Here is a 24,048-nt window from a genome sequence, read left to right on the forward strand (position 1 = left end):
TATTTTAAGACTCAAATGCATTTGCAGGAGAAACATGCAAGATGGGAAAATTTCTTATCTACATTTAATTTTCGGTTTCTTTCTCAAATTATGTATACTTCGAGAAAGCATAAAAACTTGTTCCACTTTTTAGAGTGCCTTGCATTGCAACCATTATAGTGGCTCATCATGAAGATTTCCAGGTGATGGACAATACTTATAACAAAGGTACTAAATTTGCAACAGTCTAGACAAATTTATAGCAAGGAGATTCTTATCTAAATTATTGCATTAAAGATGATTACCTTCTCATGAATTACATTAGTCTCACTCTTCCTACTCAACAAAATGTGCTTGAAGAAAGTCATAAGCCTCCTTATGCAAGACATAGAAAGGACAACTAGTTTAATTGCAATTTAAAATTTATTTTATTGGCCAACATCACAAAGAGATACATATAACTTCATCAAGGCTTGTCTAGCATGTCAAAAATTCTAGTATAATAGAAAAAAAACTCCAAGATTCCTACAATTTCTTCCAATACCTGATGCTCCATGGAAATCTATCACAATGGATTTCATCTCAAATATTCCAAGAATGCATCAAGGTCACGATATGATTTGGGTCATAATTGATAAATTCAACAAGCAATTACATTTTATTCCATGTCATAAAACATTGAAGTCCTCACAAGTTGCAAGACATTTTATTCAACATATCTTCAAATTACATAGTATGCCTTCTAAAATCATCTCAAACAAAGATTCTAAATTCACAAGTAACTTTTGGCATATCTTGTTTGAGAACTTGGGAACCACTTTGAAGTTCTCATATTTTCATTCTTAAGCTGGCAGCCAAACAAAGGACATGAATCTCTCTCTTTCGAATATATTAAAAGCTTATATTACTAAATGTAAGTCACAATGGGATAAGTACCTTCCATTGTTGAAATTTGCTTATAATAATACAGTGTACTCATCCACAAGGAAAGCTCCAACTGAGATAATAAAGGGTTAAGTGATTTTTGCTAAGGAGTTTGCTTCACATTTGAAAACAACAATGGATTATCGATTTACCCACAACAAATGCGCATTGCGTACCTAGAATTCAATTTACACCTTAATTTCACAATTTGGGATGGCCAAATTGAATCTTCTCAAGTTGCATGCATTTCAGCCCTATTGTAGACCACTAGCTCTCATCAATTCTATTGTCCCTTAACTGAATTTACATTAGCAACCTTCACAAAACACTGAGGCATGCATGCACATATTCCAAGAGGGTCATGCAAACCCTAAATCTTGTGAATTATAGACTTGGGATCAACAATTTTCAATTAGTAACACTCTAGGTCCCAACTTTGGGACTTAGATCTTCAATATCTCTATCATCTGATTCAACATGCACCTGACATGGATGAGAGAAAAGAAGTAGGAGAAAGAACATTAGATTTTCAGTCCAAAAATAGTGACAACCATATAGATTACCTAAACATTCTTGAGCCATATGAAGAATCTTTTCGATTGACAATAGCTGAATAAAAGCCAAAGGGCTAAGAATTTGTATATCCTTTCTATTGCTTTGTATATTTAATTGTTCATTAGATTTGTTTCCTTTGCACTTACTAAATATAAAGAAAAGTGCATTAGAGATTCACTCATTAGTAGTCATAGATTCTGATAGACACACACAATGCATTAAAAAACAGATAGTATGCACTTCTTCCTGTATCGCCCAATTAGATGCATGTGACTGAAACTCAAGCATATTAAGGTCAAGCTCGCACACTAAAAGAATTAATACCTTGAAGTATAGGTTAGATCTGCTAAAATAGACATTTACAATTAGCAAGATCGCATGATCATGAAATGTTTGTACAATGTACAAGTGTATACTGAAAGCTTAAAATACATATATCTTTGCATAGAAAACTCATATAAAGATTTCAACATTGTTTTATTAATATACATGACACCTATATTGAGGGATCCAAATTTAGAAGCCTCAGATTGATTAAAAATTGCTTGTTCTAAACAAAACTTCATCCTCATCAACGAAGCATGCATTCACTGACAAGACTCGTTGTGATGGGTCTAACTAATGAGACGTGTTCTTGATGCACAAAACTTGTGGGGCCTTGCCCAAGGGCTGGAACCCCAACCAAACCCATGCCTTGTTCCACCGCATGTTGTCTGCTCAAGGAAGACTAAACATGCATGTACTATTTTCGAGCATCTTCAACCCTCAATCGTGCCTCTATTACTTTTATATTTCCATGGCTCTAAATTGTTGTACTCAACTTTAAGCATTTGTTCTCTCCATTTTTTGAAATATTAAGCCTTAAAAGCAAACAAATATTATAGTTGTTGAGCATACTACATTGTTCAAGGCATTTATACTCTCTCCAACTTATTATGTCTATCCACCCTATCCCCATCCTTCTTCTTACTACCCTTCTTATACTCAAACACTTCATAGTTCTTCGTCCTCATCAACCAAGCATGCATTCACTCACAAGACTCATTGTAACTGGTCTAACTATAACACTTGGTCAAAATTAATGAGATGTGTTCTTGACTCACATAACTTGTGGAACCTTGTCCAAGGGCTAAAACCCCAATCAAACCTGCGCCTTGTTCCACCAAAAGTTGTCCACTCATGGAAGACCAAAAATGCCTCTACTATTCTCGAGTTAATGCAAGGTCTACAACCTGAATTTCACTCACAACTAGAGCAACTCGACCTAGCATCAAAGTAATAGAAACGCTTGATTGACCAGGTCAAGATAAGACCCGTCATATAAATCCCAACCATGGGCTTCAAAACTTTAAAATCACTGACCGGAATGACCTTAAAGTCAAGTTAACTAAGTATCAGTGACTTCTCATTGAATTCTCCACTACAAGGAAAAAGTCACTATTGCAAAAAGCCCTATCATTATATTGATGAATGCAAGAACCGATTGGCCAAAGAGAAGAAAAATGACTCTAGTTTGGCTATCCAAGAGACATTGGCCAACAAATCTTCTGATGGTGATGCTTCAACCAATTTTGTGGAGAAGAACTATGCATTTCTTACATGCAATTTTGATTCTTCTATGGCTGATTCAGCATTTAATGCTGCTGAAATGCAGAATACATGGTATTTTGACAATGAGGGGGTGAGAGGGAGTGAGAGACTAAGAGCAAAATAGTGACACTATGAGGGTGAGGAACCAAGAGGGTGAAGCTTCACTTATCTTCTCTCCAAGCACTCTCTCTTGCCATGCCCATGCTTCTCTTTTGCATGTGGAGGTCGTAGAGGATTGAGAGTCGAAGAAGCACTCACTTGGATGGTAGAGTGTGAAAAGTGCATCCTTCATGGGATTGAAGGAAGGCCATGCTAGTCACTAGAAATGAATACTTGAATTCGTGTGTGAGAGACTATGTGAGAGGTAGGTTCCTCATACGTTGAAGCTCTTAAAGGAATAAAAATATATCCAAAGTCCCACTATGTTGAACTTGTGTAGCACAACATTTTGATTCCATTGTCATTCAGGACCAAGGACATGTCAACCACACGATCGCTTGTGCGTGCATCGCAACAAATGGGCTGGCAAGGAGGAATACAATACTAGGATATAGGCATCAATAGATCAACACTAGTTGTTATCCCATCACATCAAACATAGTTTACAAAACTTGAGAATAAGATGAAGAAGACATTACCTATTTGCAGAAAATGTAGCTAGCCACCATAGGAGATGATAGCGAATTGAGAAAGTGGATAGGACAAGAAGTAGGGAAGGGATTCCTTATATAGGGAGCAAAGGTGTCCATAAACAGTCCATTTATTGTTTTTTGGAGGATTTAATTAGATGCTATTATCATCTTAATTTGAAGGATAGGATGTCTATGAAATAGCTAAATAAGTCCATGAGCTAGCCAAATATCTTGCAAAATGTCTTTCCATTTTTGTGAGACCATGATGAGGATAATTAGTGCCTTAGAGATGTTTTGGAGTGTGAACAGCAGCAATTATGATGTATGTGGCATTGGTTCAGTCATGATTGCTGCCTTAGATGGTTCCGATTTCATGCTTTTGGATGTTTTGTTTGTACTTAGCATGACAATAAAATTTGTGTCTAATCTACTTTTTAGTAAGCATCGCTTTCAAGTCATCTTTGAAGATGACAAATGTATTGTCATAGACAGAGAGATGAATTACACACTCAAGCTATCCGGCACCCTAGGGCCTATATAAGGGTCTCTATCTGTTAAATACGTATGATAGATGGTTTCATGATGCTCTAGTATTTAGTACTCTTTCGCCCGCAATGCAGAATGCGGAGCAATGGCATGCCTGCTATGGACATATGAGTTTTGGCAATTTGATGACCCTTTAGCAGTGTCAAATGGTAGATACATTATCTCCAATGGAGACCCCACCTCCCCAAGGGATGTATTTTGGGCAAAATGCACAGGTTTGCTTTCAAGAAGGATGGTGCACTACATGCTCTTCAAAAAATGCAACTTATACACTCAAATGTTTGTGGTCCGATGAGGATACGTGCACTTGGGGGTCATCTTTACTTTGTACCCTTCATTGATGACTAATCTTGGTATACACGAGTGTATGGGCTAAAAGTAAAATCTAATGTGTTTATGCATTTTAAGCATCTTGTTACAAAGCTTCAAGCTAAAAGTGGCTTGAAGGTGTTGACACTGTGCATGGATAGACGGAGGGAATACATGTCTTGTGCTTTTGAGACGCTTTTACTTAAAAATGGCATTACGTATCAAGCCACTATCAGAATGACACCTCAACAAACCGTGTTCCTGAAAGGAAACATCCAACACTTATGGACATGACTCGTTGCAAGCTAAAAAGCTAGGGGCTAACACATAAGTTTTGTCTTGAAGGCCTTCAGTATGCGAATCATGTATTAAAACGTACACCCACCAAAGCACTTAAGATAATCACATCGTTTGAAGGCATGGCAAGAAACCTAAAGTTAATTACTTTCCGGTCTTTGGATACATAGCCTATGTACATGTTCCCACAGAACTTCGTGGAAAGCTCAATGACAAGGCTTTAAAATGAATATTTATTGGCTACAGTTCGGAGCGCAAGGGCTATCACTTGTATGATCCATGCACAAAGGAAGTTTTTATCAGTTCGAATGTTATATTTGTCAGAGTGCAGCGGTGCGGAAGCGTAGGACTAAGAGAGAGAGAGAACGCAGAGAGAAGAGAGAGAAAGAGACAGTGGAAGATGAAGATCTGCTGTATAAAGTGTGCTGTATACAAAGATATGCAGATATATACACGGACGCAGTGCGCTGGACTGCATGTCTCCACCTCGACGATGCAACCTGCTGCTCACCTCGAAGTCCGCTGCAGTCTGCACTATCTCCTATCTTAAATCTGCGAATAGAGACGGAATATGTGCGAGCCACCAGCCTGTAATCTGCGAGCAGAAGAATGTGTACAGAAGACTGAAAACTCGGCTATAAATAGCCAGGATCTGGGCGCCAAAAATAGACAAGTCGGCTGCATTAAATGCAGCCGACTGATGCAGAATCAGGTCGGACTGCCACGTGGCAATCCGACTGTGCAATCTGACTGCACCTGGACAAGATCTGACTGCTAACACCCCCTCTCAGAGCCTGGGCAGGGCAGAAGCCTGAGGGATCTGGCATGTCTCCGAAGTGGAGCCTGGGGAAGTGCTTTCGTAAACAAATCTGCAAGATTGTCCTCCGTCTTGCAGTATTCCACAGTGATGGTCTCATCCAAAAGCTTCTCTCTGATGAAGTGGTACTGGATCTCTATGTGCTTCGTCCGGGCATGAAAAACAGGATTCCGTGCCAAGGCAATGCAACTCTCATTGTCGCATTGCAGCAAAGTAGGACGAGTCGGGGGGCAGCCAAGCTCCTCCAACAATCTCCGAAGCCACACAGCCTCACATGTGGTGGAAGACGCGGCCCGATACTCCACCTCAGTAGACGAAAGGGCTACCGTGGGCTGCTTCTTGCTACTCCATGAGATAACACCTGCACCCAAGGTAAAACAGTAACCTGTAGTAGACCGCCTGTGGTCCACATCACCGGCCCAATCCGAGTCGCTCCAACCTGCAAGTACAAGATCTGAACCACCTGTGCCTGCTGGATAATGGATCCCTAAATCAGATGTCCCCCTCAAATACCGAAGTATCCTCTGGGCAGCCTGCCAATGCACCGTCTGAGGTTCAATCATGAACCCTGCCAAAAGCCCAACAGCAAAACAAAGCTCAACACGAGTGTTGAGGAGCCAAATCAATGATCCAATCAACTGACAATTGCGGGAAGCATCCGCCATGGGAGAAGTTGAATGGGAAGTGGCCTTCCAGTTCGGATCCATAGGAGTAGAAATGGTCCGACAATCCTTCATCGCAAAAGAAACCAAGAGCTCCTGTACGTATCTCTGCTGAGAGATGAAGATCCCCCTCTGAGACTGATAAATCTCATGGCCCAAAATGAAATGGAGTAGACCCAAGTCCGTCATCTCGAACGTCGGATGTAAAGCTGCCTTCGTCTCTTGGACCTTCTGTGCATGATCACCTGTGACAATCAAATCATCAACATACAACACAAAAAGCACACAACCAGCCTCGAAAGTGTGTACATAAAGCTGCGGATCGGCCTTAGAACGCTGATATCCCAACTGTAACTGAAGGAACAAATCAATCTTCTCGTTCCATGCATGCAGAGCCTGCTTGAGGCCATACAAGGCCTTCTTCAACCTGTAGACTTTCCCATCTGAAGATCCAAAGCCAGGAGGCTGCTCTACATAGATCTCCTCCTTCAGATCACCATTGAGGAAGGCCGACTTCACATCCAACTGGTAGATAGGCCATCTCCTATGGCCAGCCAAGGCAAGAATAGCTCGAATAGTCGCCATACGAGCAATGGGGGCAAAAGTATCATGGCAATCAATCCCTGGGCGCTGTGCAAAACCTTTAGCAACAAGGCGAGCCTTGTGCTTGTCCAAAGAACCATCGCTAAGGTACTTGGTCTTGAAGACCCATTTGACGCCAATCACCTTCTTATTCGGGGGGCCTGGCACGAGTGACCAAGTGTCATTCCTCTAAATAGCCTCCAACTCGGCTTCCATAGCTTTCTTCCATGGTGCGGACTGTAAAGCCTCCTTCACAAAGGTGGGCTCTCGATCCTGCATAACACGGGTCATCAAACAATAGTTAGAGCAAACAAGCTCCGTAGAATGTGCCTCGTGCCTCCGTGACCGCCGCGGACCAGCCTGCAGTCTCCACTCCTCCTCTCTCCAGTAGCTGAAGACTCTGGGATATCCACCAGTGGTAACTCCTCGGGGGTGACCGGTGGAACAGAAGACTCTGTATCAGAAAAAGAATCTGAACCAAAAGGCACGGGCTCCAAAGGAACTGTCGCGGGAGCCCAACTCTCCCCTGGATCTCCAAGAACGGGATGCTCCTCACCCGCTGCTATGGCCGGAACTTCCACAAACCGCACATCTCGACTGGTGTATACATCCCGCTTGACGGGATCATACAAACGATAGCCTTGGGACTGGGAGCTGTAGCCAACAAATACCTGTCTTCGGGAAGCTGCTTCAAATTTATCACGATGAGCCTTGGGAATGTGAACATAGGCATCACACCCAAAGACCCTGAAATAAGAAACATCCGGCTTAGTCCCAAAGTAAGCCTCAAAAGGTGTCATCCCATCAACGGCCGAAGTGGGGGATCAGTTAAGGATGTGGACTGCAGTAGCCACAGCCTCGGCCCACAGAAATTGAGGTGTTTGTCGGTGCTCCATCATGGTGCGCGCCATCTTGATCACACTTCGGTTCTTCCGTTCAAGAATGCCATTTTCTTGAGGAGCGTTGGTATTAGCAAACTCCTGATGAATGCCTTTATCTGCACAAAAACGAGCAAACTCGGTAGAAACAAATTCGCCACCCTTGTCAAATCGCAAGGTCTTCAATCTCCGGCCCGAGCGGTTCTCCTCAAAGAGAAGCCAATCCTTGAAGTGGGAGAAAGCTTCTGACTTCAATGCCAAAAAATAGGCCCATGTCATCCTGCTGTAGTCATCTATGATCAACATAAAGTACGAGCTCCCTCGCAAGGACTCGTTCCTCATAGGGCCACAAAGATCTGTAGATACAAGCTCCATCGGTGAAGTAGACTACCGCGAAGCTTTGTGGGGAATGGCATCCCTATGCTGCTTCCCATGAATGTAGGAGACACATGGCTGCTGGCTCACCACTATGTCCGGCAACCCTCGAACAAGCTGTCCACGTGACGCCCTCCGAAGATAATCATAGTTGAGGTGACTAAACCGAGCATGCCATAGCTCTAACTGTGTCTGAGAGGTAAGAAGAAGAGTAGAGAGGGCGGTGGAAGACTTCAATTTGTAGATGCCGTTCTCCTCATATCCAGATGAGAGAACCTTCCGAGATGCACGATAAAGGACTCGCACCGAATCACTATCAAACTCCACCAAAAGTCCAAGGGAGCAAATCTTATGAACTGACAGAAGATGATATCCTAAACCTGGTACATGCAAGACCTCTGAGGTATGGATACCGCCGCGTCCATCTGGAATAAGCTGCATCTCACCCCGTCCTGCAATAGACACTGAAGAGCTATCTCCAATGAGAATCTGCCCACGCGAAGGTCGCAATTGGGCAACACCATCTGATGAAGGAGTCATGTGCCGGGAGGCACCACTCTCAACGATCCACTCTCGAGCCTGGGGAGCCGTCATCGCAGCATCAGAAGCATTTGGTGTAGAGTCCTCAATGATAGCTAGATGAAGAAACGCTCCTGATGAGGGTGCAGCCACCGCTCCAGAATCCTTCGTGTCCTTCTTGTTGGTATCCTTCTTGTCTTTGTCAGGGCAATCCTTCTTCCAATGGTGGCCAGTCTTTCCACAAATATGACATGTGGATTCTTTGTCCTTGTCCTTGTCCTTCTTTGACTTGTTATCCCCCTTCTTCTTCTTTTGTTCCTTCCCCTTCTTCTGAGAGGCTTGACATGTCAGTGCCTCCGACTTGGAAGCATTCTGTCCCTTTAGTTGTTCCTCTTGGTCCAAGACCATAGGAACCAACTCTTCCCACCGAAGAGTGGACTCCCGCCCCGAAGCAATAAGCACGGAGTAGAAAGTACCGAATCGTGGCGGCAACTGGGACAAGAGTGTGATCGCCATGTCTTCGGAAGAAATCGGCTTCCCCGCATTCTGAACCTGCATCTGAGCTGTCTAAGCTTGTTGATGTGCTCCCGCAACGAAGAAGACTTGTTCATGGACAAGGTCTGCATCTGTACCTCCAAAGAAACCCACTTCATAAGGGTCATCCGGTTATACATCTGATCAAGCTCCAGCCATATCTCCCGAGCCACCGTCAAGTGCTCAATGTGAGCTATCACGGCTGTAGTACAAGACAGAAAAAGAAAGGAATGAATCCTTGCATTCAGTTTGTCCCAGTGAGACTGTGCCTTGGCCAACTCCGCACGGAGCATCGGAAGAGAGTTTGGCCTCATCTCTCACCGAGGGCCGGTCGATCTCCTCCTGTACAAGCTCCGCCAAATCATAGGACTCTAGGATGGCCAACATCATTACGCGCCAGATGCGGTAGTTGTCGCCATCGAGCTTCTGATCTGCGGGAAGAGCCGGTAAGACAGGCACCTTCCGGTCCATAATCGTCTGGAACTCCAAGTCAATCTCTGTAGACATCTTCACCTGTAATGCCTTCACAAACGCAAAAGCAGCCCCCTCTGACTGTGAAAACGCAGCCTGCTAGGGCTCTTCTTGCCAATGGAGCCTATGAGTCAAGCAATGAAGTGTGCCTACACACTCCTATCACCTTATCTCCTTCATATACCATACAAGTGGACTTGATTACTTTAGAAATGGGACCTATAGATGTTGTCATTGGCTGTGATTGGTTAATGTCCATTGGAAATTTTTCATTAGACTTGGAAAACATGCAAATGGAGTTCAAATGGAATGGACAACATATAGAATTGAAGGGCATTGGTAAAAAATAGTTGGAACTCATATCCATAAAGAAGTTACAAAAAGAAATCAATGCAAGATCTTTCCTGCGCGCCCACGCTTGCTTCAGCCTTGTTCCAAGGCGCAGCTCTCCTGCCTGCCCTCAAACTCCTCTTCAGGTTGGTTCTGCACTCAGTCAGCCCTTCAACACTGCTCTGATACCATGTCAGAGTGCAGCGGTGCGGAAGCGTAAGACTGAGAGAGAGAGAACGCAGAGAGAAGATAGAGAAAGAGACAGTGGAAGATGAAGATCTGCTGTATAAAGTGTGCTGTATACAAAGATATGCAGATATATACACGGGCGCAGTGCGCTGGACTGCGTGTCTCCACCTCGACGATGCAACCTGCTGTTCACCTCGAAGTCCGCTGCAGTCTGCACTGTCTCCTGTCTGAAATCTGTGAACAGAGATGGAATCTGCGCGGGCCACCAGCCTGTAATCTGCGAGCAGAAGAATGTGTACAGAAGACTGAAAACTCGGCTATAAATAGCCAGGATCTGGGCGCCAAAAATAGACAGGTCGGCTGCATTAAATGCAGCCGACTGATGCAGAATCAGGTCGGACTGCCACGTGACAGTCCGACTGTGCAGTCCGACAGCACCTGGACAGGATCTGACTGCTAACAATATTTGCTGACAGAATCAGGTCGGACTGCCACGTGGCAGTCCCGACTGCACCTGGACAGGATCTGACTGCTAACAATATTTGCTGAAAATGCTGCATTTTCACATGATCAATTTGAGATGCTAGCCACCTGTGATATTGATGATGATGTCTTTGAGGGTCTTTTGCCACTTTCTTTGGAGTCTGTGCCTACTATAAATGGCTGGACAGATATATCACAACAAGTTGTTGCTGCACCATATCCTCCCAAACAGCAAGCACTTGATCTTAGTTTGCCTCACGTAGTGGAAGATGCAGTATAGCATGAAAGGGCTGCTATAAACGCAGCTACAACAATCCCTAGATGGCTATTATGCACTCTCCAAGAGAGCAAAATGGATGCTTCCTTACCTCAGCACACTAGGACTACTAGACATGTAGCACATGATGCAAGGGGGGCCATTTGGCTGATGTTACGGAAGTAGATGATTGCGATTGCGATAAGCATGTGTTCATGAGCTCACTTTTAGATGAAGATGAGCCTACTTCCTTGGATGAAGCTCAAAAAGATGTACATTGGATGCAGGCCGTGCAAGAAGAGTTAGACTCTACTGCCACTAACTCTACATGGGATCTTGTGAATTTATCATCTAGTAAGAAGGCTATTGGTGTAAAACACGTTTTTAACTCAAACACAAAGGTGATGGCACGATTGACAAGTACAATGCACGATTGGTAGCAAAGCGCTTTGCACAAAAGATGAGCATAGATTATGAGGAAACCTTTGCTCCTACATCTCGTGTAAGTACGGTGAGATATATGATTGCTATGGCTGGAAAGTACATCAATTGGACACAGAAACAACATTTTTGAATGGGGATCTACATGAGGATGTTTATGTTTCACAACCTCCAAGGTTTGTGGTTAACAGCAAAAAGCACATGGTTTACAAGTTGCATAAGGCTCTTTATGGTCTCAAACATGCTTCTCATGCATGGTACTCTAAAATTGATGCTTATTTAGCCAACAAGGGGTTCAAAAATAGTCTAACTGCTCCCACTCTATACATTAAGAATGAAGGAGGGAAACTTGCTAATTATTATTCTTTATATGGATGACATGCTGCTGACTAGACCTAAAGAGAATAAAATTGCAAATTTTAATGTTGAATTGAAACATGCATTTGCTATGTCAAATATGGGCTACCTACACTACTATTTGGGGATTCAATTCACCCAAAATCAGCATGGCATCATAAAGTCACTGTCATAGTATGTGGACAAGCTTTTACATAGGTTTAGCATGCAAGATTGCAAACCTATGTGCAGGCATATGGAGCTATGCTTAAAGTTATCTATGCATGATGGTGAAGAGATGTCTAACGTTGCAATTTACAGCCAGGCTATTGGCTGTCTTATTTATCTTTGCAACATACGCCCTAACATTCAATATGCAATATACCAAGTCAGCATGTATATGCAAAGCCCACAGACCATACATTGGCAAGTTGTTAAGTAGATCTTTAGATATTTGCAAGGTATCCAGTCACATGCATTATTATTTTCCAACTGCAAAACCAATGGGCTATTGTACATATACTTCTTCATAAAGTTCCCCATGTAAAAATGCAATCTTAATATCTAACTGATGCATAGTCCATCCATAATGGGCAACGAAAGCAAACATAGACCTGATGGTAGTCATGCGGGAAATAGGAGCAAATGTCATAAGGACATGTATTTTTGAAACCTCACTTAACATGTGGATTAATTTTTAATCACATGGTTAAGTAAATGTTACACATGTGAGGTGTAATTGGGGTTAGAGTAAATTTACGAGCCCGAGACCCGAGAAAATCACGGCATGTCAAAGGAAAAAGTTGCTACAAGTTATACTGCATAGGTACTTGGTGGTATCTGGTGTCAATTGTTGGCCTAGGTTATTCATTTGGCCATAAGTGTCAGTTGGTGACACTAGAGAAGTAATGTTTAATGGTACCTAACACGAATCTGACGGTCAAAGATGGCGCAGAGACACTCAAGAATGGAAGTTGCCTAGCCAATTTAATTATTAGCCAGTCATATTATTTTCCAGGGCACCGAAATAATTATTACATTAATTTTCAGTGTTTAAAGGCTGAAAATTAATATTTAATTATGGATAATGTTGGAAAAGCCATTTGGAAAGGCTACCACTTGTCAAAAATGCCCATGCAAGATTGAAAAACGTCTTTAGAGGCTGGAGAGAGGTATTTTTAGTGTATTGAGCCTACAAGAGAGAGGGATGAGATACTGCTTGTCTAATTTGCAGCCATTGGAGGACCTTCTGAGGCAGCCAGGGATATGAGAAGACCAATCAACAGCAGGTGACAACATCTACAAGCTGTTGAGACAGGGCAACAACAATAAATGACTGAATTTTTTCAATTCTTTGCATCTACAAGCTGTTGTGGCAAGATAGCAGATCTCGAAAATAGGGCTGGAAAGAGGAACAGATTCCAAAGAAAGAGTGGGAAAATTGATGCACTGTCACGTAAACCTCAGTTGTCGACTGTCAATATGGTTTATCACACTAAGTTGGATGCCATGAAATAGCAATATGTTGCTGATTCAAATTTGCTAATGTTTATAATCAGCTTTGCAATGGCCAAAGGCATGGACACTTTGTGTAATAGATGGTTTTCTAATGGTGCATAGACGACTATGTGTCACAAAGCAGTTAAGGCCTAGAGTTATCACTGAAAGTCATGCTTCTCCGTATGCAAGACATAGAGGAAGTGGAGCATTTCTTTTATTGGCCAGCTTTGAGGTATGATATAGAACAGTTTGTTACGGCATGCATTGTATGCCAGAAGGTAAAACATGATAGGCAAAGAATGCCAGGTTTGTTGCAGCCCTTGCCTATTCCAGATAGGCCTTAGCAGAGCATTGCAATGGACTTTATTTTTTAGCTTCCTAAGACACCTACAGGGAATGATGGGATATGGACTGTCATTTGCAAGTTTAGCAAACAAGCCTATTTCATTCCGGTGAGAAAGAAAATTAAGGTTGATCCTTTGGCACGATTGTTTTTGCAGCACATCTTTAAGTATCATGGTATGCCAAAGTCGATCATTAGTGATCAAGACCCCGATGACCAGTTTATTTTGGAAGGGCTTGTTTGAGAATATGGGTACCACGCTGAAATTCTCATCATCCTTCCATCCGCAGACAAATGGTTAGTCTGAGGAAGCAAATTCCACAGTGTTAGATCTTTTGAGGTGCTATGTTTCAAACCACAAGACACAATGGAAGCAGTATTTGCCCTTGGTTGAGTTTGCTTACAACAACACAGTGCATAGTTCTACGCGCAAAGCTCCATTTGAGGTGGTAGAGAGTGGTAAGAAAGTATCCCCTATTTTGCACACAAAAGATAAGATCTTTGAGTTTAATCACTATGTGGAAAGCATGGATGCAGCTTATTAGAAGGTTAAGAATGCTCTTCAAAGATCACAAGATAAGCAAAAGAGAGCAGTTGATCATCATAGGCATGCTTTGCACTTTGTAGAGGGCGATTATGTATTGCTGCAATTTGAAAAGGCACAACTGAAAAAGATGAAGGGCAAAGAGCGATTGTATCCAATGCTGTCTATAAGATACTATGGGCCATTTCAAGTGTTGGAGAGGCTCAGTGATGCCTGCTATAGGCTGAAATTGCCTCCACACTGGCGAATACACAATGCCTTTCATGTGAGCTTGCTTAGACCTTTTCATGGTGATGTGCCAGAGGATATGTCTACTGAAATTCAGCATGAGGTTGAGGAGTTGGATTTTGGTTTCTGAGCAAATTTTGGCACATAAGGAAAGAAAGTTCAAAGATAAAGTTTCCAGAAGATACTTGGTAAAATTTTAGAATTATTCACCCATGGATGCCAAATGGATGGAAGAGGATGACTTGGCAGACCATCCTCAGTTGTTACAGCTTTACCTAGATGCCTATCAGTTAGAGCCGACTCTAGTTCGGGCTCCATTAAGTTCAACAGAGCAAGGGTCTGAAGTATTTCCTGATGCTCAAGGGGAAGGTAGCACTTCCACTCCTCCAGTTATGGACAGCTCTTGTATGTAGCGGATCTAGGATATATTCAGCATGCATCCAAGGTACTGCGCTGACAATATGTTTGCCATCAGATCATTACTTAGTGCACTAGTCACTGTGAGATATATGTAGATGAGTATCAATTTCACACGGGCACTAGAACTATACTTTTGCATCAGCTTATGATCAATTTGGCATGAATGTTGCCTCAATTTTGAGACAAAAATTCTGATCAGTTTCAACTCAGTTTTTTATCAGCTTGAGAACCGTTTATGGTCACTCTTTGAATTAGTTTTACATTAGTTTTTACATTGATTGTTGGTCTATTTTTGCAATGAGTTTTTAATCAGTTTGGAGTCACATTTGCAGCAATTTGTGATCAGTTCTCAAATCAGCAAGTGATCAGTTTATGATCACATTATGCTCAGTTTTCAATGGTTTACATCTAGTTCCATGGACAACAGCATATGTTATGATGCCATTGATGTTTTAGCCATGGTTTATGCTTGGTTATGCTATGCTACGGTTTGGTTTTGCCAGATGAGTTGAGCTCATGAGAAATGGACATGTCACATGACTATCTGGCAATGTTTTTGAGATTCTTTGTGAGTCTTATACTATGTTATGTTGGCTGGTAATTTTCAGCATATGTTGGGCATAGGAATGGTTGAACAGCAGTGCGTAATGTTGTGTTGACTATGATGCCCTATGGAAAATTCCACTGTAGTACTTTGCTTTTGATGCATTTGGCAGTGCAATCGAGGATGATTGCAGGGATTTCAAGGGAGAGGGGTGTCGTGAGAACATGTATTTTTGAAACCTCACTTAACATGTGGATTAATTTTTAATCACATGGCTAAGTAAATGTTACACATGTGAAGTGTAATTGGGGATAGAGTAAATTTACGAGCCCGAGACCCAAGGAAATCACGAGATGTCAAAGGCAAAAGTTGCTATAAGTTATGCCGAACAGGTACTTGGTGGTATCTGGTGCCAATTATTGGCCTAGGTCATTCATTTGGCCATAAGTGTCAATTTTGGTGACACTAGAGAAGTGGTGTTTAATGGTACCTAATGTCAATTTGATGGTCAAAGATGACACAGAGACACTCAAGAATGGAAGTTGCCTAGCCAATTTAATTATTGGCCAGTCAAATTATTTTTCAGGGCACCGAAATAATTATTAGATTAATTTTCAGTATTTAAAGACTGAAAATTAAAATTTAATTATGGATAATGCTGAAAAAACCATTTGGGAAGGTTGCCACTTGTCAAAAATGCCCATGCAACGTCTTTAGAGGCTGAAGAGATGCATTTTTAGTGTATTGAGCCTGCAAGAGAGAGGGAGGAGATGCTGTTGGTTTGGTTACAGCCATTGGAGGACCTTCTAAGGCAGCCAGGGGCAAGAGAAGACCAATCAACAGCAGGTGACAGCATCTACAAGCTGTTGAGACAGGGCAGCAGTAGTAAATGACTGATTTTCTTCAGTTCTTTGTATCTACAAGCTGTTGTGGCAAGGCAGCAACTGCATTTGACTGATTTTTAGTCATTCTTAGCGACAAAACTCTGAATTTTCTCTATAGCTTTCTCTCTCATCTCCCAGCCATTTCACAAACTTGCTCTAAAGATCTCAGTATTTGGACCCTTGGAGATTGAGAAATTGCAAATTTCTCTGCTTTAATTAGGGTTTAGCAGCAGCATCGAGAAGCGTACCAGAAATTGGAAGCTTCAAGACTTGGATTTTTTTAGGGCTGAAGATGAATTTCAGCTAAATTCAAATGGAGAACTAGCCAGCCATTGAATTTGGGGCATTTTCATTGTCTATGAAGAGGGTGAAGGCCAATTAAGTGCCCCAATCAAGGAGCAAAATAGATTGAAGACTTGCCAGTCACTTTAGACAACAAGGGGAGTTTGGATTGCAAAGGGGATCAAGAGAATCCCATTGTAAGTCAACTTTTTCTTCAATAAAGCTAAAGAAATACCGAAAGAGGAGCCAATTTTGGGGCCAATCAGGTGTGCATTGTCCAAGATCAATAGGTAAATTTGTATTTTCAGATTTGCATTAATTGTTTTCTGTTGTAATTAAGTTGTAATCAGGGATTTACCACCCATCCTCGGAAGAAAGGCTGGTTACAGATCCTTACAAAAAAGATTAGCATAAGCGTTGTCTTCCAAATCAAGATCATAATACCTCCTCACGGCCTCCATTAAAGAAGTAGCTAGAGAAAGCATCATAGCATATGAAGATGGAGCCGTTTGGGCCATTATGGATCAAATACGTCTCGTTCATATATCTTCCACAAAACCAAGCACTCCACGATGGCCACAAGATACTCTTTTAGAGAGCACCGGCTTTGATACCGTGTGAAGATATGCTAGGGTTTGTACAAAGAAAACACAGAAGGTACAACCACGACTAAAGCACAAAGACTCAAACAGTGACGTGCAAAACTCAAACCCTAAACGCAAAACTCAAAACGCAAAATTCAAAAACACAAACACAAACAGAGAATAAAGAGAAATATGGTGTGAATGAATCAATATTGTAAATGAATGAGAGAATATACAAAATGCTCAAGGGCAGAGCTTTCCAACAGCTGATGGCTCTCATAGGAGCGAGTTGAGAGGTATCAAAATGTGTTATCCATCGGAGATAGATCTTGAGTGCAGTAACCACTAGTCGGAGTAGAGACTAATGAAGAAAAGTGCTGAAAACACAAAAACGACCTGATGTAGATCATGGAAGTTGATAACCGGCAGCAATGGGAGGCTAGGCGACAACTATAGACCACGTAGCAGCAATTGTGGGGGGTTGGACAGCTAGTGGAAGAGAGCTAATGGCTGAAACCTTCAAGACAAGGACAGGGCTAAATGGTGGGCAACTTGTCTATTTATAGACATGGAAGGATCCTCCCAAATTAGGGTTTTGCATGTGGGATACAAACTCTCTAGAACCACTTCCCATTTAATGAAACTTTTAGTAGTTGGTTATTTTGGGGCTATTTTTAAGAGCTAATCAAAGAATAAAGAATTTTTAGCTCAAGAACCTCTACTACCATGTGGCATAAGTGGCAAATGCACCTACTAAACAACAATGTGCTATGTGAAAAGACTCAAGCGACTAGTGAAAGAAATGGAGAACTAACTCTTATCTCCACCTAATGTGCCTAAAATGAAGAAGACTTAACACATGAGAAGAATGACAAACTGATATAGTGATAGAGCTACCAAAGTCCTCGTCTGACTCAGACTAAGGCTGAAATTTTAAGCCACTAAAATCAAAGGCATGCATTAATGCAAAATTATGATGCATTGAGGCCTGACTTCACTCCATCAAAACAGCCCCATAAGGATCTATTTGTAAAAAAACATTCTTTTTATGTAGTAGAACGAATGCCCAAAAATACCGCATAGTATGACATGTTGTCTGCATCCTACCCTACACATCATTATCCTCTTCACCACCCAACAGCCATCCCATACTCTTTGAAGGAGCTAGGTGGCTTGGTGCCAAGATGAGTGCCTACTGCATTGAGCTCCACATTTGCTAAATCTAGGACCATCGACCATCTTAGCCGATCCAACCTTTGCTCTATACATCACCCTATGTCAGCATCCTCATCTTGAAGCTCAAAGAACATGTGTAGGTGTGTGTGCACAAGTACAAACATACAACTGCTCTTGCATCCCACATGCGTATACCTTTTGAGCAAGGTACTTCTTGGAAACTACACATATTGCTTTGAAGGCACCCTAACTACCTAATCCTAGCTTACAACAACAAGCAAATCCAAGTACATTACTACATGTTATGTTTTACAAGGTTAATCCTTTGAAGGCACCCTAACTTCCTGGGGATTCTAGCTTACTACAGCAAGCAAACTCAAGTATAGTAAAACATATCATGTTTAACAAGGTTAATAAGGCCACAATCCACTTCATGCATGTGATAATACTCTTCATGAGCAAATGCCCTGATGATAAATGTCATAAGTCATCAGTTGGAGAATATCCCAAGATAGATATCATAAGGAAATGAAAGAAGAATGTCTTTAAAAGAAAACTTCAAAGTTTGTGAAAGTTGGCTTTGTATATAACCATTGGTGCTTATGTGTCCTACATAATTCATGCTGAAAAATGATAATTATGTAAGAAGGGTGGACTAGAACACATAAAGTTACATATATGTACTTCTATCAAGTTTCCTGAACGGCAGAAGAAGTTGTTACCTCTTTAAGGGTTGTCAAAATTTCTGGCAAAGTATGAGAAGGAACTGCGCCATGGGCTATCCACTTTTGCAAACATGTTAGACCTATGGCACTGAGCTTGACACTCTTACACTCACATGCCATAATAAATATGCGGACAATATCATCACTTCGTGCCAATAAGGTTGGATCTGGCAACGAACGCAGCTATAAAAGACAAGAAACATAGCAAAGGATCAGGTTTAGCAGTACCATTTGCAAGCTGTAATATAACTGTTATTAGCATGTGTAGAAAGATGGTAAAGCCCACAATCAGGTAACAGATAGATTGATTGAAGATAAGATATTTTACACTCCATTTTGCAACTTTGTATCATTATTACTAGGCAGGGACCAAACAACGGTGCTTGGAAGTTGGGCACCAAAAAGAAACATATATGTTACATATTGTATTCCTTAAATTTTACCGACTCTTGAAAGCGCTTGTTTTCTTACTAAATGGCATGTCTATAATTAAACCAGATTGACCTGCTTGAAAATTTGTGTATGCAACAAAAGATTTTCTCGAGAGAAATTGATAGAATATGGCAAGATAGACATGCCAAAAGGAGGCAATATTCGAACCTTTGCTCAACCAGTTGGGAATACTGATACGTTAGGCTTCTACAGAACTCCAGCTCGCAAGAAAGAATGTTAAATAGAAGAAACTTGATTAATGTGAAAGCCGTTGGGATTAAGGGAAATCCATGCAAATGTGATTGCCCCTCAAATCATGGACATGACACCCCGCCTGGTTATGTTAAAATGAAGCATCAGCTATGATTTTGAGAGAAAATTTGCACTTCCATGCCTGCGCAGTATGCTAAGCTCTGATGAAAAGGCATCCAGGAAAAATGTTCATTACTAGTCTGACACGTTGCAACAAGATGGTTTCAGATCAAAGAATGATAATATATAGCGTATCATAGCTATGCCTTTTAGCGACACAAATTAAAAATGTGAAAAAAGCGAGCTAAAACGGAGCTTCGGCATTCAAGAAATCACTGGATCGTTCAAAGACGACAATAAGAACTCGGGTTTGGTGCATTTTCTTCTTGTAGCGGAAATGTAACAGGGCTTACCTTCAATATGGCGTGTTCAGCAGCATCCTTGACTGCAGGATACTTGCGCCGTGCTTCTGCTGAGAGTGCACGCAAATCAGCCTCCAGGACCGCCATTAGAGCCATGGCAGCTCAGCTAACGATGATAGGAACGTGAATATATTTTCACATCTTCCGCTATGAATGAAAGGCAAAGCTCCCAAACGTCAAGGGGTAGATCGAGGGTGATGGAGTGAATATTATTATACAATCAGACAAGATCGCACAGCAGACACAGAGAGAGAGAGAGAGAGAGAGAGAGGGGGGTGAGAGTGGACTGTTAACTGTTAAACTCCTCTACGAATGATTGTAACTTACGGAGCCAAATGACATCGAAAGGTGTGCGTAATATCGTGTTAGTCTTCAAGCAAACCGGGTTTGATATTTAAAACATTAACGAATTGGTTAAAAAAATTTCCCAAGTGTTTTTAATCTATAACTATATTATTGTTTATATTTCTATACTATGTATCTCTATACTCTATTAGCCAAGTGTTTTTAACTTATAACTATAATATTGTTTATATTTCTATAATATATATAGCTCCCAAACGTCAAGGGGTAGATCGAGGGTGATGGAGTGAATATTATAATACAGTCAGACAAGATCGCACAGCAGACACAGAGAGAGAGAGAGAGGGGGGGGGGGGGGGGGTGAGAGTGGACTGTTAACTGTTAAACTCCTCTACGAATGAATGTAACTTACGGAGTCAAATGACATTGAAAGGTGTGCGTAATATCGTGTTAATCTTCAAGCAAACCGGGTTTGATATTTAAAACATTAACGAATTGGTTAAAAAAATTTCCCAAGTGTTTTTAATCTATAACTATATTATTGTTTATATTTCTATACTATGTGTCTCTATACTCTATTAGCCACGTGTTTTTAACTTATAATTATAATAGTGTTTATATTTCTATAATATATATAGCTCCCAAACATCAAGGGGTAGATCGAGGGTGATGGAGTGAATATTATAATACAATCAGACAAGATCACACAGCAGACATAGAGAGAGAGAGAGAGAGAGAGAGAGAGGGGTGAGAGTGGACTATTAACTCTTAAACTCCTCTACGAATGATTGTAACTTACAGAGCCAAATGACATCAAAAGGTGTGCATAATATCATGTGTTAGTCTTCAAGCAAACCGAGTTTGATATTTAAAACATTAATGAATTGGTTTAAAAATTTTCCTAAGTGTTTTTAATCTATAACTATACTATTGTTTATATTTCTGTACTATGTATCTCTATACTCTATTAGCCAAGTGTTTTTAACCTATAACTATAGCATTGTTTATATTTCTATAATATATATAGCTCCCAAACGTCAAGGGGTAGATCGAGGGTGATGGAGTGAATATTATAATACAATCAGACAAGATCGCACAGCAGACACAGAGAGAGAGAGAGAGAGGGGGGTGAGAGTGGATTGTTAACTGTTAAACTCCTCTACAAACGATTGTAACTTACGGAGCCAAATGACATCAAAAGGTGTGCGTAATATCGTGTGTTAGTCTTCAAGCAAAACGGGCTTGATATTTAAAACATTAACGAATTGGTTTAAAAAAATTCAAAGTGTTTTTAATCTATAACTGTACTATTGTTTATATTTCTATACTATGTATCTCTATACTCTATTAACCAAGTGTTTTTAACCTATAATTATAGTATTGTTTATATTTCTATAATATGTATCTCTATTACCATTCCTTGCACGCAAAGTGCCCGTAAAGAACATTATGTTGCTTTGTGGGATTGTGAAAGAAGCGAAATTCGCTTCCTTATCATATAGCAACCTCTCTCTCTCTCTCTCTCTCTCTCTCTCTCTCTCTCTCTCTCTCTCTCTCTCTCTCTCTCTCTCTCTCTCTCTCTCTCTCTCTCTCTCTCTCTCTCTCTCTCTCTCTCTCTCATTTTCTTTTTTTCTCTCTCCCTCTCCTCTTTTTTCTTCTCTTATCTCCCTTCCTTTTTCTTTTCTCTCTCCCCCTTATTTTCCTTTTTTCTTCTCTTTTTTATTCCCCTCTTAATTTTTTTCTTCCCTTTTTCCCCCCTCTCTCTCTCCTCTTTTTTCTTCTCACTCGCTCTCCACTTTTATCTTCTCTTATCTTTTACCATTTATTTTCTCTCTTTTTTCTTCTATCTCCCTCTTCCTCCTTTTTTCTCTCTCCTCATTTTCGTTTGCTTCTCTTCTCTATTTCCCTCTCTCCACCTCTTTTTTCTTTTCTCTTTCTTGTTTTTTCCTTCTCTTTTTTTATTCCTCTCTCTATTTCTTTTCTTTTTTTCCTCCCTCTTTTTTCCCTCTCCTCTTTTTCCATTCTCTTTCTCTTTGCTTCTCTCTCCTCTTCCATCTCTCTCGTCATTGCTTTTCTCTCTCCTCATTTCCTTCTCTCTACCTCTCCTCTTTTTTCTTTTTTTCTATTCTCCCTCTCTCTCTCTCTCTCTATATATATATATATATATATATATATATATATATATATATATATATATATATATATATATATATATATGCATGCCTGCCCATGGTTTCCTCTACTACCATTGCCTTATTCTTCTAACCATCTTGCCTCCACCTTCTCTACACAACCATGCCCTATCTGCCCAATCAACTACCACAGCTTGATGTCCATGCCAAAACATGTTATGGTGTGCCAGGTGCCCTTGGAGTCAGGTTGTTGCACCACCCAAGCCACATTGTCCACCACCTAGTCCATTGTTCCAACTACAATCCCTGCTACTATGTCTGATAGGAGAGAGAGAGAGAGAGAGAGAGAGAGAATTTCACAGAGACAGAGAGAGAGAGTGTGTGTGTGTGTGTTCATTCTCTCCATCAAAGAGAGAGGAGAGAGCCTTCACAACACTTGTTGTGCACACCGCCCCGACAATGCCGATGTGTTCCCCACTTCGCTTATGCCTGCTATCACCACTGCCTAGTCCCTTCCCCACCTATAAAAGGCCTTCTGCCTTGCCTACACCCACTGGTAGAGCTAAGAGAGAGAGAGAGGGAGAGAGAGACCGCCTATTGCAGTAGGCCTTCTGCCCCACCTATGCCCACTAGCACCAGTACCTATACACTACCCCTACAATACCAATGTGCACCTTGACCTGTTGGCACCACTATGCACCCTGCCTTGCCACTATCTTTGTTGTGAAGCAACCATTGGCAAGAGAGAGAGAGAGAGAGAGAGAGAGAGAGAGAGAGAGAGAGAGAGAGAGAGAGAGAGAGAGAGAGAGAGAGAGAGAGAGAAAGATAAGTCTAGTAGCAGCGGCAAGAGTGAAATGTTTGTGAACCCTCCTGTTCTGTGTCATGTCTAGAGGGGAAAGCAACATTGCTCTGAAGCAACCACCCATTGGCGGTGCTTGCATGCCATGACCTTGCCTACACACACACAGAGAGAGAGAGAGAGAGAGAGAGAGAGAGAGAGAGAGAGAGAGAGAGAGAGAGAGAGAGAGAGAGAGAGAGAGAATTGTTTTGAAGCAACCACAGGTCCCTACCATAATCCTATCTCCAAAAGAGAGAGGGAGGGAGAGTGAGTGAGTGAGTAATAATGATCATTGATAAAGCATTCAACACATTGAAGGGAGGGAAAACTTGAAATAATCTTGGGACTTTTTAACTATGTGGGAGCTTTCACTTGACCACCAAGAGCCACAAACTGCTTATTTCTCAAGCGTTTCAAATCGAATGCTAATGGCTACCTCTCACATAGTCGTACACGCTCTCAAGTCTACAAATGTAGTGAGCTTACCTCAATATTCGATCGAGTACCCTCCTCTCTCCTCAAGCACATTGGTAGCTCCATGATCCAAGATGCAAGCTCAAGCAAACTCAATCCTCCACCTTCAAACTCCATGCTCCATAGCTGTGCACACAAGATGAGAGAAGAGAAGAAGAGAGAACAAGATGGAGAGCTTCTCCACCACAGTCCCCCACTCTCACACACTCACTCCCTTACACTCTCACACCCCCTCTCTCAAGCACAAGCACAAGCAAGCA

At 41.5% G+C, this 24,048-nt stretch overlaps 1 protein-coding gene across 5 annotated transcripts in view; it reads right to left on the reverse strand.

The window, feature by feature from the left end:
* Positions 1–20,381, reverse strand: part of LOC148032054 (ARM repeat superfamily protein) — a 176,847-nt gene extending 156,466 nt beyond the window's left edge. For 2 of the 5 annotated variants that reach the window (XM_087682673.1, XM_087682672.1), the window contains exons 1-2: positions 20,033–20,379; positions 18,933–19,118 (exon numbers count right to left, since the gene is read on the reverse strand). In XM_087682673.1, coding sequence (XP_087538799.1) covers positions 18,933–19,118; positions 20,033–20,137 — 291 coding nt within the window. In that variant the 5' untranslated portion in view covers positions 20,138–20,379. Of the gene's footprint in view, positions 1–18,932; positions 19,119–19,535; positions 19,702–20,032 lie in introns of those variants that run through there. The other 3 variants (XM_087682674.1, XM_087682675.1, XM_087682676.1) reach the window with 3 other exon arrangements.
* Positions 20,382–24,048: the final 3,667 nt, after the last annotated feature.

The sequence above is a fragment of the Lygodium microphyllum genome, chromosome 8 (assembly GCF_053477565.2).
Source record: "Lygodium microphyllum isolate KBCC chromosome 8, Lygodium_microphyllum_v1.1.10, whole genome shotgun sequence".
In the NCBI taxonomy this organism is placed as follows: domain Eukaryota; kingdom Viridiplantae; phylum Streptophyta; class Polypodiopsida; order Schizaeales; family Lygodiaceae; genus Lygodium; species Lygodium microphyllum.